The 17,435-nt window shown below is 35.0% G+C and overlaps 1 protein-coding gene across 1 annotated transcript in view; it reads left to right on the forward strand.

Annotated features, from left to right (window-relative positions):
- The window catches only part of HCRTR2 (hypocretin receptor 2), a 118,490-nt gene that overhangs the window by 59,802 nt on the left and 41,253 nt on the right, over positions 1-17,435 (forward strand). Inside the window, exon 2 of the mRNA XM_025991231.2 lies at positions 13,170-13,348. Within this exon, the coding sequence (XP_025847016.2) occupies positions 13,170-13,348 (179 nt within the window). The remainder of the gene's footprint in view (positions 1-13,169; positions 13,349-17,435) is intronic.

Raw genomic sequence — 17,435 nt, forward strand, 5'->3', positions numbered from 1 at the left:
TTGTAGGCTGCTGCTTTTTCTTCTGTACTTAACTGGAGCTTGCAAATTGCCAAAAGCTTTGAGAAAAAAAGAAGGGCTAAATATCAGGTGAACAGCTGTCTTCTTTTCTTTTTTCCAGGATATTGTCCCTTCCACTTATTGCAAAAGTAGTGTTCCAAGGTCTTAAAAAGATACTGGTTGTTTTAGATGGGAAGCTTGGTCTACAGCAAGGTTACTTGCCATTACCAGAAATGGAAACTGTTTTGTAATAATAAAACTGGTGTTTCCTTCAGTATTATATTTAGTACTTCAGAGGAAAATTGACACTTCTTGGATATTTGCCATCCTAGAATATGTGGCTAAAATTGCACAGCTCTCTAAATATGACTTAGGTCCTTTGGTTGATATCATTTACTCAGTTAGCTTTCATTGCTATCTCTATCCTGATCAATCCCAAATATTTACCTCTAACTGAAATATATCTCCTGAAATATAGACCCATACATCCAAATGCAAAAGAGATATTGATAGTGGGATAGTTCACAAGTGTTTCCAACTCACTTATGAGAAAAGGAATTCCTCATCTTTTACCTTTACTTCCAGATAAGTCCACCTTATTTTCCCTTATTCCATAGCTCAGTGAACACCGTGATCTTATCCCTACCTACCAAGCAGAATACCTGCCTATCATCCTCAGTTTTTCTCACTCCCTCATCCTCATATCTAATCCCTTACCAAGACCTTATATTTCAACCTCATTATAATTTCTTGAATTCATTTATTTTTCCCTGATTCTTTCATTGCCAATTTATTTCCTTAGAATTCTAAAACAGTCTCAAAATTGGTCCCTCTGCTTCCAGTTTAAAGGCATGTATAATTTTTACATTCTCTCTAAATCATTTTTGAGATAGATCAGATCTGGTCAATCTGTTGCTTAATATCCTTCAGTGATTCTTCATAATCTGCAGGACGATGCCTAAATGCTTTAATATGAAATACATACATTTCCTGATCCATGAGTTGAGTGTGAAGTAAAGATGGAAATCAAGAAGATAAAAAAAAAAACCTCGCTACAAATTCTAGTATGAAAATTAAAAAAAAAAGAGCCAAGAACTAGTGTTAAAACTTTGTGAATTGATCTCCTAGAAATGAGAATTAAGCTTGTGAGAATAAATAATAACAAAGTGGAAAGAACAAAAGGACAAGAGGGTTGAAGGTATATATGATGTAAAAGAAGGAAAACATTTCTACAAAGAAGACCCAAAAGGTAAGTTCACTGTAGGCATTGAGATAAACATAAGTCAAACATCAGCAAATGCTTGTGTGTTAAGTAGTGCAAAGAGATGAAAGACTATAGCTGACTCTGTCTTGGAAAAGGTCTGAGGACGGAGTAGAGATCCAGATGCGATTCTGAAAGCCTGTACTGGGAACAGCAACTTTTAGTGATTTACCTAAAGAGTAAAAAGACATAGATAACCATTAAGTTGATACATCTCTCCACAGAAATTCACTGAAGTTATAGCTACCAAATATAGTCATTAATAAAACTGTAGATGTTAAGACCATATTGTCTTTCACCCTCCTAACTTTCCTATAGGTCAGCCATAAAGGCTTAGCAATATCTAATAATAGCAGCAGGGTTTTGATATCTGGCAGCCCCCATACAAAGTCTTGGTTTCAATTTGTGGTAGAGACTCTCCCTGAAAGAAATCATGCAATTCACAGACAGCCAAAAAATCAAATCTAGTTTTCCACTTTTCTCACTGTATTTTTTCTCTCTGAAGAATCCCTTTTGGAATTGATTCCTGTAAATTATTATCTCCTTTGTATTTCTGTTTTATAACATTCTTCTATACACAGTTATTCCCTGCACATTTGTGTTTGTGAAGATACTGTCTTTCTAAATCTCTTCCCAGACAAATTACTGACTGTGATTCCTTAATTATTCTCCACATTACATCACTGGTATCAACACCACAGTGACATCGTTAGTCTCCATGAGAATTCCCCTGCCTGTATTAACATAATGAGCAGGTGCCAATGAGAACACATTTGTCAAATTATAGGCTTTTATATTTTCTTGAGGAAACGAAAACTGAAATACATTTTAAACATATTGTTATGTATGCATATATAGTAATTTTTTAAGTTTGTTCTCTGTTAGTATCAGATAACCTTTTGGGTGGCACATTTCACATACACTGCCTCTTGGCAGTGTCCCCTCTGTCAGACTTGTAGAAAAAAAAAAGTAGCACATTTGCTTACTGTTCTTCTGAGCACAGACAGATTTATAGATAACGGTGCCAAGGTGTGGAGGTGGAGAGTGGGAGATTGAGCCAGGTATATTGGTATATTGGCCCAGGAAGAGAAGAAGGCAAAACTAACAGTAGGAAGATGGGCCAATACCTGAGTTGTGAAGTGCAGTGAAGGTGAGAAAAAGGAAAATACCTCAGGATTTCATGCAGTTTTACCCTTTTAGGATTATACCGATAATCAACTTCCCTGCTTTTTAAGTCTATACTCTTTAATGATTCTGGATGACCCTGTTCTATGACCTGCTTTCATGATAGATTTCTTACAGAAGCTAAATATATACTATCTTCATTATGTATTCAATTCCTTTTATTGTTGTTGTTTACATTTAGAAAAAAAAAAGTTTTATTTCACCTAACTCAATTATTTGTATGTAGTTTAAAAGATATTGGCCATTTTATCCTTTCTCAGAAAATCTTTTTGGTCTAGAAAGTCCCAATGAAACAAGTGTACTTATATCCACATTATAAATAATTTTGCAGATCAGAGGCAGAGCATTTGACTGCATAAAGAATTTTTGCAGATAATTTAATGTTTAAAAGAACCCTGAAATTAACGGAGTAAACAGTTTCAAAGGCTTTCACTGACACTTTGTGGCAAAGAGTGGAACTACACAATTTTTTAAAAGTTTTCTGACCTGTTTGCCCTCTTATATGTATGTAGTATAATCAAGGAATTATCCTCCCCACAATCCTCCCCATGAGGAATTATCATCTTACAAATCCATATACATAATATGTAAATAAATAACCAGGAAATTAACATTTCATTATGATACTATCAAAATTATAATATCACAAAATAATAATGAATTATACTTTTGTTTTACAAATAATAAAAATTGTATATAAAATCGTGATTGTTGTCTTAAAACTGCCATTAATACATTAGAACTACAATATTTGTGAATAATTGTGTTTCATTAGATATTCATTTTTAAAAACTTATAAAATGGGTAATTAAGATTGTTCCCTGGCCTTTTCGATCTGTGTTTAAGATTTTTGAGGCATGTGGATAACTCAGTTGATTAAGTGTTTGACTCTTGATCTCAGCTCTGGTCTTGATCACAGTATCTCAGGGTCGTGAGTTCAAGCCCTGTGTATAAAAAGAAATAAAGATTTTTGAGGTACATCATTATGGTTCAAAAATTTATTTTCCATTTTATGGCCCTTTATATCATGAAAAAATTTTAAATTATCATAAAATATACACAACTTAAAATTTACCATTTTAACCATTTTTAAGTATACAGTTCAGTGGTATTAAATGTATTCACCTTGTTCTGCAAACATTACCATCATCTCCAGAACTTTTCCATCTTGCAAAACTGAAACTCTGTTCCTCTTAAAATAACACCTTATTCTCCCCTCTTCCCAATATCTGGCAATCACTATTCTACTCTCTGTTTCAATGAATTTGACTACTCTAAGTACTTCATATTAAGTGGAATCATACAATTACTGGCCTTTTGTGTCTGGCTTATTTCAGTTAGCATAGTGCCTATTCTATAACTTATTTTAATGTTACAAAAATTAAATAAATTTGAAAATGCTTAAAATGAAGTTGCTATATGCCGTACAGATCTTTTCAAGGTGCTCAGAAATACACTAATTATATATCATGCACAGTCAATATCATAAGACTAACTTTTAGTTGGCATTTCAAGGCCCAACTGTATGTTCAGTAAGGGATACAATCTCACTTACATGGTTTATGTATTCTTAATCAGGTCATACCACCAACAGATGAATAGTAAATCACCTCAGCTTAATTTTTTTCAAGCGTAAATATTGATTGAGAGAGAAAGTAACTTTCCCATGTATGGGCCTGCTAGATATTGAAAGTCAGTTTAAAATGGCAAAGTCCTTACTTAAACTAATATTTTATTTCCCCCCTTTTTTTCTTAAAGATTTTATTTATTCATGAGAGACACACACAGAGAGAGAGAGGCAGAGACACAGACAGAGGGAGAAGCAGGCTCCCCACGAGGAACCCAATATGGGACTCGATCCTGGGACTTTGGGATCATGCCCTGAGCTGAAGGCAGCCTCTCAACCACTGAGCTACCCAGGCGTCCCTTATTTTCCCCTTTGAAAATAAGTTTAAACTTTGACCCATATAATAACAGGCAAATAGCTAAGGTTATTTCTAAAGACTATTTCTATATATTATTTTAAAATTCCATCTTGCATCATAAGCTACAGATGTCCCCATACAGCTTGAGCCACTTTCCATCTGTCAGTCTTGCAGAGAATAAATGGGAGTTGTATATCATCAGATCCTTATCTAGGAGTGATTTCACTGAATCTGCATTCTTGCCTTCTGCTATTCCTTTCATCTCCTCTAGGCTCAACTCTTTCTTATTGATCCTGGGTAATGGAGACTAACTTATAAGTGCAGACTAGCTATAATGGACTTTAGTATTGGTGTGTTATGATCATTCAGGGAACTGAATTCAAAAATAGTACCAAGTTCATGTCTTGGGACCTACTAAAGTCAATCAAAAATTGAGAGTCAAGAGAATAATTGAAAAGCAGATAAGTTCTCTGTAAGCTCCTAGGCTTTAATCGAAAGGAATGAAGAAAATAAATACTCTGTTCTGCTATTGTTCCCCCCCTCCTTTTAAGGGAGCTCATAGTTAAATGTACTGTACCAATGGCAGCAACATTCTATAAGTTTATGAAAAAATCAATTCTATGAATATTTAATATTTATTAATTGTAAGTATTATTTGTATAAGGGGACCCTAATCAAACATGTCTGGTCTCCTTATAAGAAGACAGCTATGTGAAGACAGACTCTGGAGAACACCACATGATAATGAAGGCAGGGATTGGAGTTATACAACTGCAAGCAGAGTGTCAAAGGTTATCAGCACACACCAGAAGTGAGGCAACCATCAAGGAAGGATTACCCTTCATATTTCAGAGGGAGCATGCTCCTGCTAATACCTTCCTTGATTTTGGACTTTTAGTATCCAGAACTGTTAAACTGCCAATTTCTGTTGTGTTAAGACACAATATGTAGTACTTTGTTACTGCAGCCTTAGGAAACGAATACAGGGGCAATGTAAAAAAAAAAATTGATAACGTTTATTCCTTCAGTTCCAGGAAAGAATTAAGAACCCATGAAAATTAAACGAAAGCAGATATTAGCTCCATATGAGCAAGAACTTCCTTACAGCTAAAACCACCATAAAGAGAACTCAAGGGCTATAGCAAGTCATGAATTGCCCACGAGTAAAAATGTTCAAATGGAATGGATCAGGAATGTTGCAGAGATGATTTCTACATCAGATGTCAAGTTAGACAAAATGATCTCCAACTGAAAATTCTATGGACCTGTGTTAAAGGTCTGTCAAACAGTGATGTGACAGCTTCCTTTCCAACTTCTGTTTCAAAGATATATTAAGATAGTTGCTTCCATATCTTGACTATTATGAATAATGCTACAATAAACATGGGGTGTGTATATCTTTTTCAGTTGGTGTTTTCATTTTATTTGGGGAAATACCCAGTAATGGGATTATATTTGATCATATGGTATTTCTATTTTCAGTTTTTTGAGGAACCTGTATACTTTTTAAAATTGTGGCTGTACCAATTTACATTTTAACCAACAGTGCATGAGAGTTCCTTTTTCTCTGCATCCTCGCCCCAATATTTATTTCTTGGGTTTTTTTTTTTTTGGCTGTTTAAGTTTTTACTTTAATTACAGTTAGTTAACATGCAGTGTTATATTAGATTCAAGTGTACAATATAGTGATTTAACAAATCCATACAACATCCAGGGTTCATCACAACATGTGTACTCTTTAATCTCCATCACCTATTTCACCCATCCCCCCATCACCTCTGTTCTCTATAATTAAGAGTCTGTTTCTTGATTTGTCTCTTTATTTTTCCCTTTGCTCATTTGTTTAGTTCGTTGAATTCCACAGATGAGAGAAATCATATGGCATTTGTCTTTCTCTTACTGACTTATTTCAGTTAGCATTATACTCTCTAGCTCCATCTACATCACTACAAATGGCAAGATTTCATTCTTTCTCTGGCTGAATAATATTACATTCTATATATGTACTACGTCTTCTTTACTCATGGATCAATCAGTGGACACTTGGGCTGCTTCCATAATTCAGCTATTGTAAATAATACTGCTATAAACAGAGGGTACGTGTATCCCTTTGAATTAGTGTTTTTGTATTCTTTGGGGAAATACCCAGTAGCGTTATTGATGGATCATAGGGCTGTTTTATTTTTAATTTTTTGAGGAACCTCTATATTCTTTTCTACAGTGGCTGCACCAGTTTGCATGGTTACCAATAGTGCCAAGTGATCATTTTCTCCACATCCTTACCAACACCCGTTGTTTCTTGTGTTGTTGATTTTAGCCTTTCTGACAGGTGTGAGATGACATCACATTGTAGTTTTGATTTCTATTTCCCTGATGATGAGTGATAATAGGCATGTTTTCATGTGTCCATTGGTTACCTGTATATCTTCTTTGGAGAAATGTCTGTTCATGTCTTCTGCCCATTTATTACTTGCATTGTTTTTGGGGGTATTGAATTTTATAAGAACTTCTTTATAGATTTTGGATACTAATCCTTTGTTAGACATTCATTTGCATATATCTTCTCTCATTCTGTAGGTTGGCGTTTTTTTTTTTTTCCTATAGTTTTGTTGATTGTTTCCTTTACTGTGCAGAAGCTTTTGATTTTGATAAAGTCCCAATAGTTTATTTTTGCTTTTCTTTTCCTTTCCTCAGGAGCATATTTAGAAAAAAGTTGTTATAGCTGATGTCAAAGAAATTACTGCCTGTATTCTCTTCTAGAATTTTTAGGTTTCAGGTCTCACATTTAGGTCTTTAATCTATTTTGAATTTATTTTTGTATGGTGTAAGAAAATGGTCCGGTTTCTTTCTTTTGCATATAGCTATCCAGTTTTCCCAACACCATTTGTTGAAGAGACTGTCTTCAAATGGGCAAAAGTCCATTGGATATTCTTTTCTGCTTTGTTAAAGATAATTGATCATATAGTTGTGGGCTCATTTCTGTGTTTTCTATTCTGTTCCATTGATATATGTGTCTGTTTTGTGCCAGTATCATACTCTTTGATTAATACAACTTTGTAATATAATTTAAGGACAGGAATTGCAATGCCTCCAGCTTTGTTTTTCAAGGTTGCTTTGAGGGTCTTATGCGGTTTCATACAAATTTTAGAACTACTTTTGTGAAGAACACTTTTGGCATTTGATGGGGGTTGCATTAAATATGTGGATTGCTTTGGGTAAACATTTTAATCATATTTGCTCTTCCAGTCTATGGAATATCTTTCCATTTCTTTGTGTTGTTTTCCATTTCTTTCATAGTGTTTTATATTTTCAGAGTACAGGTCTTTCACCTCTTTGATTATTCCTAGGTATCTTATTATTTTGTGTGCAGTTTTAAATGAAATTGTTTTCTTAATTTCTCTTTCGGCTGCTTCATTATCAGTGCACAGAAATGTAACAGATTTCTGCACATTGATTTTGTATCCGGCAACTTTACTGAGTACATTTATCAGTTCTAGCAGGTTTTTGGGTGGTGTCTTTTGGGTTTTCTATATATAGTATTATATCATCTGCAAGTAGTGAAAGTTTTACTTCTTTGCCAATCTAGATACCTTTTCTTTATTTATTTTATTTTTAAAAATTTGTATATATATAAATTTATTTTTTATTGGTGTTCAATTTGCCAACATATAGAATAACACCCAGTGCTCAGCCCGTCAAGTGCCCACTTCAGTGCCCGTCACCCAGTCACCCCCAACCCCAACCACCTCCCCTTCCACCACCCCTCGTTCATTTCCCAGAGTTAGGAGTCTTTCATGTTCTGTCTCCCTTTCTGATATTTCCACTCATTTTTTCTCCTTTCCCCTTTATTCCTTTTCACTATTTTTTATATTCCCCAAATGAATGAAACCATATAATGTTTGTCCTTCTCCTATTGACTTATTTCACTCAGCATAACACCCTCCAGTTCCATCCATGTCGAAGCAAATGGTGGGTATTTGTCGTTTCTAATGGCTGAGTAATATTCCATTGTATACATATACCACATCTTTATCCATTCATCTTTCGATGGACACCGAGGCTCCTTCCACAGTTTGGCTATTGTGGACATTGCTGCGATAAACATCGGGGTGTAGGTGTCCCGGCGTTTCATTCCATCTGTATCTTTGGGGTAAATCCCCAGTAGTGCAATTGCTGGGTTGTAGGGCAGATCTATTTTTAACTCTGAGGATTTTTTATTCAAAGAACCAGCTCCTAATTACATTAATCTGTTCTTTCTTTCTTTTTTTTTTTGTAGTTTGTATATCATTTATTTCTGTTCTAATCTTTTTTTTTCCTTCTGATGATTTTAGGTTTTGTTTGTTGTTCTTTCTCTAGCTCCTTTAGGTATAAGATTAGGTTGCTTAGTTGAGATATTTCTTGCTTCTTGAGATAGGCCGCTATAGCTATAAACTTCCCTCTTAGAACTACTTCTTCTGCATCTCAAAGGTTTTGGACCTGTGTTTTCATTTTCATTTGTTTTCATGTACTTTTTTATTTCCTGGTTGATTATTTCCTGGTTGATTCATTCAGTGTTTAGTAGTATGTTATTTAACAACCATCTATTTGTGATCTTTTCAGCTTTTTTCTTGTGATTGACTCCTAGTTTCATAGCATTGTGGTCAGAAAAGATGAAAGGTATGACTTCAATCTTTTTTAATTTGTTGATGCTTGTTTTTTGTGGACTAACCAATGGTCTATTCTGGAGGATGTTCCATGTGCACTTGAAAGGAATGTATATTATGCTGTTTTAGAATGGAATGTTCTAAATATATCTGTTGCATCCATCTATCCCAGAGTATCATTCAAAGACATTGTTTCCCTGTTGATGTTCTATTTAGATGACCTGCTCATTGATATAAGTGGGATGTTAAAGTCCCCTACTATTATTGTATTATTACTTATTAGTTCCTTTTTGTTTGTTATGAACTATTTAATGTATTTGGGTGCTCCTATGTTGGGTACATATTTACAATTGTTGTAGCTTCTTGTTGTGTTGTCCTCTTTAGTATTATGTGGTGTCCTTTGTTTCTTACTACAATCTTTTTTATAAAATCTATTTTGTCTGATATAAGTATTACGACTATGGCTTCCTTTTGACAACCATTTGCTCAATAGATATTTCTCCATTCTTTCACTTTCAATCTGCAGGTGTCTTTAGGCCTAAAATGAGTCTCTTGTAGAACGCATATATATGGGTCTTGTTTTTTTATCCAATTTGTCACCCCCGTGTCTTTTGATTGGAGCATTTAGTCCATTTACAGCCAAAGTAATTATTGATAGACAATTATTTATTGTCATTTTATTACTTGTTTCATGTTGTTTCTGAAGATATTCTTTATCTTTCTCTTTTTCATGGTTTGCCTATTTATTCAGTGATACATTTAAATTTCTTTCTCTCTATTTTTTGTATGTTTATTAATGTCCCCCAGATGCTCTTCAAATTGCTGTGTCCATGCTATATGTCTGCCAGCTATTTGCCCTTCCTTTTCTCCAAGAGCAGCCCCACGTCCTCCGGGCTCTATCCCAGCCAAACCCCCTGACCTTTAAAACTCCAGGCTTTGAGCCCTGCTATTTGAAAGAACTCACAAAATTCGGCCCCTCTTATTTTCCACCCCAACTGCCATGGGGATTTGTTTTTCCTGTGCACTCTCCGGTGTGCTAGTCTGTCTCTAGCTCTTCTACGCAACTGTGGCTCCCTACAATGACCATGATCTGTTTCTCTCCAAACTGCATCTCTGCTCTTTCTTCCTTCCCTCTTTGATGTGGCTTCTTCTCTACCTTTAATTTTGGAGTTTGTTCTGCCAGGCTTCAGGTCAAATTCTGGGGTACTTAGGATGTTTTGATAGTTATCTTGTATTTGTGGGACAAGTTGAGCCTAGGATTCCCTTACTCTGCCACCATCTTCCAACCTCTCTTATATCTTTTGTTTTAGCATTCTAACAGGTATGAGATGATATCTTATTGTGGTTTTGATTTGTATATCCCTGAAAATTAGTGATGTTGAGTATATTTTCATGTATCTGTTGACAATCATATGTCTTCCTTGGAAAATGACTATTCAGATCCTCTGCCCATTTTTTACTCAGATTGTTTATTGTTTTGGTGTTGAGTTGTATAAGTTCTTCATATATTTTGGATATTAACCTCTTATAAGGATATTAACCCCTAGAGGCCTAATTATGGAATGAGTAAGTCATGGGAATAAAAGGCAGAGCCTAAGGAATACAATTAATGATATTGGAATAGTAATCTAACAAGACAGATGGTATCACCACACTTGTGGTGAACATAGAATAATGTATAAATTTGCTGAATCATGAAGTGGTATACCTGAAACTAATGTAACATTGTGTGTCAACTATACTCAAAAAAGATATTAAAATGGCATAGCATTGAGGATAAGATTTAATGTAAGCTCTAGCACTTACAAATTATTTGTCCTTAGGTAGTTTCCTTAACCTTTCTAGCCTGTTTCACACCTGTTAAGTGGGGATAATAATAATAATCACTTACAGTGTTATCATGAGAATTAAACTAGTTAACAATTTACATTGCTTAGAACAGGGCATGACACATAGTAAGTTGTATAGAAATGTTGCCTGAAATTATACTTTTCTCATATTGGTTAGTCATAATACATCAACACTGTATTTCCATCAGTGCTTTTCCTCCAAATTATGGAGAATTGGGAGTCATTCTGGAACTGACTGTATTTTTTTTTCTATTTTTTTAAGTCTTTTTTTCTTTCCTAAATCCAAAATTGCACCATTTGGACCATTCGTTGACCATCAGTGGTGTGACACTTATATCAATTTTCCCATAACAAGCCATGATAATGTGTTAGTCACTGGTAGTGTGCCTGTGCGTGTGTCTGTGTGTGTGTCTTCAAGTGTTTCTGGGAAGCAAACCATTCAGCAGTATTACTTTCAAATAATAAAGACTACAGTTTATCCTAATAAAGCTCATCTGAATTTTTGGGTACTAATGTGCTGGAATTAGAAAAATATGTAAAGTTTTTAAAGATTAAATGCTCAGAAATTCAGGTATTAAGTTAGCCTCTGTTGGTGACTGAAAGGTAATTTCAGTTCCAGAAGCTACTGAAAGGATTTTTAAACATATGAAACTCTTAAATAATACATGATTGTCAAAAAGAAATCTTTATTTAGTGACTTAAATTTAACAAAGTGTGCTTTTATTTCTTCACTCTATAAGGTTACTAATTACTGCATCACTTGGGTGCATAGGTGACAGCTCTGACAGGTTGATCATCCCCCAGGCAAATACAGTTACTTTCAGTGAAGCAACCCATCAAAAGATGTGGGTAGCAGTTCTCACACCTATATAATTCTTGAGCCACTGACTATGTAATCTTTGGATACACCACACAGAGGACAGAGAATTGAGGAACTGGATGTTCTTTCCATAAAGAGCAACTGAATAAGATAGAACAGCTTTTTAATATGAAGATAAACTGAAAGGCAACGAGGAAGGCTCAACTCTGAAAGTATTGAAAAATGTGTTTGATTTGAGGTGATATGTAGAGGCCATCAAGAGTAATAGGAAAGAGGATTGAGTCTCTAGAGTTTATATGTGCTTTGTTATAACTTGCTCATTTTCCCCCACAAAAAAAGAGAAAGAAAGAAAGAAAGAAAGAAAGAAAGAAAGAAAGAAAGAAAGAAAAAAGGATAAAGCATGGTGAAAAGATCAGCTCCTCACTTTGTGTTGAATCCCAGTGGTTGGTGTAATTCTGTGCTTTATGAGCCATTTGTCCCTACCCAAGCTCCACAAATTCCCTGTGTCTCAAATACTGCATGTATAAAATGACGGTAACAATGTCTTCCCTTGGGATTGTCAAGATTAAATGACCTAAGTATATGAACTATATAGCTCAATGTTTGCCAATAATAGGGGCTGAATAATTTTTGGCTTTTGGCTTTAAAACTCTTCATCAATTAGAAGTTTCAAATGCAGAGTTTGGGAGCAGATAGTCAATGTCATGGTTGAGGCAAACACCACAGTTCATTGGAAGTAGCTAGCTCCTAATTCATCTCACTTCAGTAAATATTTCTTGAGTCTCTACTACATGCTGAGTACTGAGGGAATAGAAAGAAGAATCAAAGATTGTTCTTTTAACTGCTGGGAATCACAATTCAAAATCAAGTAGAAATGGAGGCAATCTTATGATCCATTGAGAAATGTCTTGTAAGGTAAATGAACTGATGTTGTGCACGGATTCAGCATTTACACAAACTGATTCAATGAGAACAGTACAGCCTTAAAAAAATCTTTCTTCTTCAATGTTTATTGTGGACTTTGTCGGAGTATTGATTAGCTTGGCTGTGTTTCCTCATCATTACCTATTTTATTTGTATAGTTACTGTCTTCATCTATTTGGGCTGCTATAACAGAATACCATAAATTAGGTAGCTTATAAACCACATAAATTTATTTACCACAGTTCAGGAATCTGAGAAATCCAAGATCAAGACTGGCAGATTCAGTGTCTGGCAAGGCCTTATTTCCTGGTTCATAGACAGCAGTTTTTTCACTGTGTCCTCACATGGTGAGAGAGTCAAAGGATTTCTCTAGGGTCCCTTTTATAAGGTCACAATCCCATTCTTGAGGGCTCTAGCACCAAAATCTATTCACTTCATGAAGACCCACCTCTTAATACCATCACACAGGGTGTTAGGAATTCAACATATGAATTTTGTGAGGATGCAAGTATTTAATCCTTAACAGTTACTATTCTTTTCTCCCCCCCCCCCCCCCAAAATTAGTTTGTGTGGCTGTGTGGAAGAACCACCACATGAGGACGGTAACCAACTACTTCATAGTCAACCTTTCTTTAGCTGACGTGCTTGTGACCATTACCTGCCTTCCAGCCACATTGGTTGTGGACATCACTGAGACCTGGTTCTTTGGACAATCCCTCTGTAAAGTTATTCCTTATTTACAGGTAATTGTTTTTCACACTTCTTATCTAAACACAGAAGCTACTGAAAAAATATTTTCTTTTTTTTTTTAAATTTATTTATTCATAGAGACACAGCTAGAGAGAAAGGCAGAGACACAGCTAGAGAGAGAGGCAGAGACACAAGCAGAGGGAGAAGCAGGCACCATGCAGGGAGCCTGATGTGGAACTCGATCCTGAGTCTCCAGGATCACGCCCTTGGCTGCAGGCAGGGCTAAACCGCTGCGCCACCGGGGCTACCCTGAAAAAGTATTTTCAAGTAAGTATTGAAAGTATTTTCAGTTATAATCATCTGGTAAATTAGTGAGTTAAGAGAAAAATACACTTGCTTAAGGAATTAGCAAACTTAAGAAAAATAACACTTGATACTTTTTCGTAAATAAATTAAGTTCTGTCTAAAAAGTAAAGCAATAGTATACTCAATTCATCATTAGATGCTATCCAAACCTATTATTTCTTTGATCTTTAACTTTTCCGTTGTAAAATAAGGAAATTGAACAAATTGATTGAGCCTTTTCCAGTCTTTTTTTTTTAAGCAGTCTGTCTATTTTTATAAGTGGTTTTGTTTCACACTAAGACATTAAAGCTATATCATCAAAGCAATACAGTGATCAGATATTAGTGTTGGTTCTGAATCAGACTACCAGGCTTGGAATCTCTCTTCTGCTATTTATTTAATATATGCTATTGAGCCAAATACGTAAGCTCTTTGTGATTCACTTATTAGAGAACGGTAATAATTTTAATTATAACTAACTCCTATAGTTGTTATGACATTTTACTTAGCTAATTTCTCTATAAATTACTTGTCATAGTGATTACCCTCTGGAATATGGCAATCTTGTGAAAATATAGCATACTTTCAATAAACATCAGTCATCATCATAATTAGACACTTTATTCTATGTGAAAGTAGCTTTTCTACAATGAATTGTCCTATAAGAAATTGAGAACAAACACTTTCAAAGAATAATTTTGTGATGGATATTCTGATAGTTCTAAAATCTTTGAAAATTTTCAAGCTAGTGGCCACAGCCACAGCCCTCAAAGAGGTGGATTCCCTTTAGCAATTGGACAGTGAATGAGATTGTGCCCACTCTCTGCTTGTCTTCCTGTAACCATCCTCCTCCCCTCATTCCCTACTCCCTCATTTCTCAGATGGTGATTACAATATTTGGAAGGGATGAAAATAGGCTCCCAGTAATGAAAAGTTGGTGCAGGTAGAACAATTGGACATGCAAAAAAAAAAAATCTAGACACAGATCCTTCACCCTTCACAGAAATTAACTCAGAATGGATCATAGACCTGAGTATAAAATGTAAAACTATAAAACTCATAGAAGATAACAAAGAAGAAAACCTAAATAATCTTGATTATGTTGATGACTTTTTAGATATAACACCAAAGGCATGATCCTTGAAAGAAATAATTGATAAGTCATCTTCACTAAAATTAAAAACTTCTCTATGAAAGACAAGAGAATGAGAAGACAAAGACCCAGGAAAAAATATTTTCAAAAGATGCATATAATAAAGGACTGATATGCAGAAGATGCAAAGAACTCTTAAAACTCATCAATAAGGAGACAAATAGCCCTATTTAAAAATGGGGCAAAAAACTTTAACAGGACTTCACCAAATAAGATATACAAATAACAAAGAAGCATATGAAAAGATGCTCTTCAACATATATCATCAGCCAAATGCAAATTAAAACAATAATGAAATACCACTGTATACCTATTAGTATGGCCAAATTCTTGAACACTGACACCAAATGAGGGTGAGGATGCAGAGCAACAGGAGCTCAGATTTATTTCTGATGGTACAGCTACCTTGAAACATACTCTGGGAGTTTCTTATAAAACTAAACATACTCTCTTCATATGATCCAGCAGTGGCATTACCTGGTATTTACCCAAAGGAGTTGAAAACTTACACCTACACAAAACCTTGCGTACAAATGTTTATAGCAGCTTTATTCACAATCACCAAATCTTGAATGCAACCAAGATGTCCTTCAGTAGGCAAATGGATAAATAAACTGTGGTACATCCAGACAGTAGAATATTGTTCAGAACTAAAATGAAATGAACTATCAAGCCATGAAAAGACATGGAGAAAACTTAAATGCTTATTACCAAGCTGAGAAGGCTACATATTATATGATTTCAATAATATGATGTTCTGGAAAAAGTAAAACTAGAGAGACAATAAAAAGATAAATGGCTGCCAGAGGTGGGAAGGGATGAGATAGATTATGATAATATAATAGTAAATACATGTCATTATACATTTTTCCAAACACATAGGATGTACAACACCAAGAGGGAACCACAATATAAGTTATGGACTTTAGGTGACTATTACTTGTCAAGGTAGGTTCATCAATTATAACAGATGTACCACTTTGATGGAGGGATGTTGATAATGGGAGAGACAAGAAGCATATGGTGAATCTCTGTATCTTCTTCTCAATTTTGCTGTGATCTTACATGTACCCCCAAAATAAAGTTTTAATAAAACAAAAAGTTTGGGGAGACACAAATAGCCCATTGCTAGAAATTATACTGATAAAATTTTTTGTTCTGAAGTGTTGTGAAGAGATCTTTAGCTAAATAGTTCTTCAATAACCTCTTATAAAGAGAAGTGATGATTTTTTAGATTAGATTAGAAATCACTGATAGATTGGCAAGTATAAAATGCCATGGACATTATAAGCTGTATTGCAAATATTAGCTGTAAGGTTAGTTTGATCAGTCAGATGAAAATTATGAATGTGTTACATAATTCAGTAATTTTGTTTTGAGATAAATAGTACATTAAGCAACAGAGAAAATTATCCTTATTAAAAAGAATCAGTGGGGTGCCTGAGTGGCTCAGTCGGTTAAGCATCTGCCATCAGCTCAGGTCATGACTCCGGGTCTTGGGATCAAGCCCCCAAGTCCAGCTCTCTGCTCAGTGTGGAGTCTGCTTCTCCCTCTTCCTCTGCCACTCCACCTACCTATATTCTCTCTTCCTATATTCTCTCTGTGTCAAATAAATAAATTAGATAGATAGGTGATAGATAGATGATAGATAGATAGATAGATAGATAGATAGATAGATAGATGATAGATGGATAGATAGATAGATGATAGATAGATAGATAGATAGAATCTTTAAAAAGAATCAGTAAGAAATGGGTCTTATGGTTTTGCATGGAGGCACTGGAAAAATGACAAATAGCCCAGAATTCTAATATTTCACCATCTCTTGGTTCTAATAACTACCCAGGGGAAAATTTGAGAGATCCTCTTAAGTTTCAAGTTCGCTACACTTGTCCAGAATCTTCTATTTGCTGAGCAAAAATATTTTATGCTCTCTCTACAAACCAGAAGATTCTCCAGTGAACTGTGGGATGATGAGGGAGGAGTGTATCATCCTATAATATGTATAGTCCTGCTCTAATACAACTGCTCTAACTTTTTAGACCAGGTATTCCAGACTGTCCTGTGAGTACTCAAAGACAAACTGGATATAGTATGTATCCAGTGAGTGATACAGGGCATGGGTCCCTCTTAAAGTTACTGACAGTACTATTTCATTGAGCACAACTTAGTAGTAAGTCCTACAGTGATGAAACATCTCATTTCCTGAGAGGTTTTGTCTGCTTCTCTATAAATAGTGTCCTGTCTAATCAAGACCTCAACTGATTCTCTCCTCCATAGGCCAAAAGAAAAAAAAAGCAAAACTCCTGAGTAGCCACAAGATCGGAGTCCAATGAAAAAGACTAGATCCATTCATTACCTCAATCTGCACTACTTCTTGATGAAAAGTTATAAAGGCACAAATAACTTGGTGCACTGGTAAAACTAGTATCTCCAAATTTTCTCAGCATTGATTGCCCATTTTTCGTAGAATTTCTTTAAATGGAATGAACAGTATCAATGGACAATAAACCACTCATTCAAATTTGAATATTTTCCCTTAGTTGGTGATATTCTGAAACTGATGGCTTTTGTCCCTGATATGAAACATATGTCCTATTAAATGTTTAAAATCATATTACAAAAACATTTATCCAGCCCGA

This window comes from Vulpes vulpes, chromosome 1 (genome assembly GCF_048418805.1).
Source record: "Vulpes vulpes isolate BD-2025 chromosome 1, VulVul3, whole genome shotgun sequence".
In the NCBI taxonomy this organism is placed as follows: domain Eukaryota; kingdom Metazoa; phylum Chordata; class Mammalia; order Carnivora; family Canidae; genus Vulpes; species Vulpes vulpes.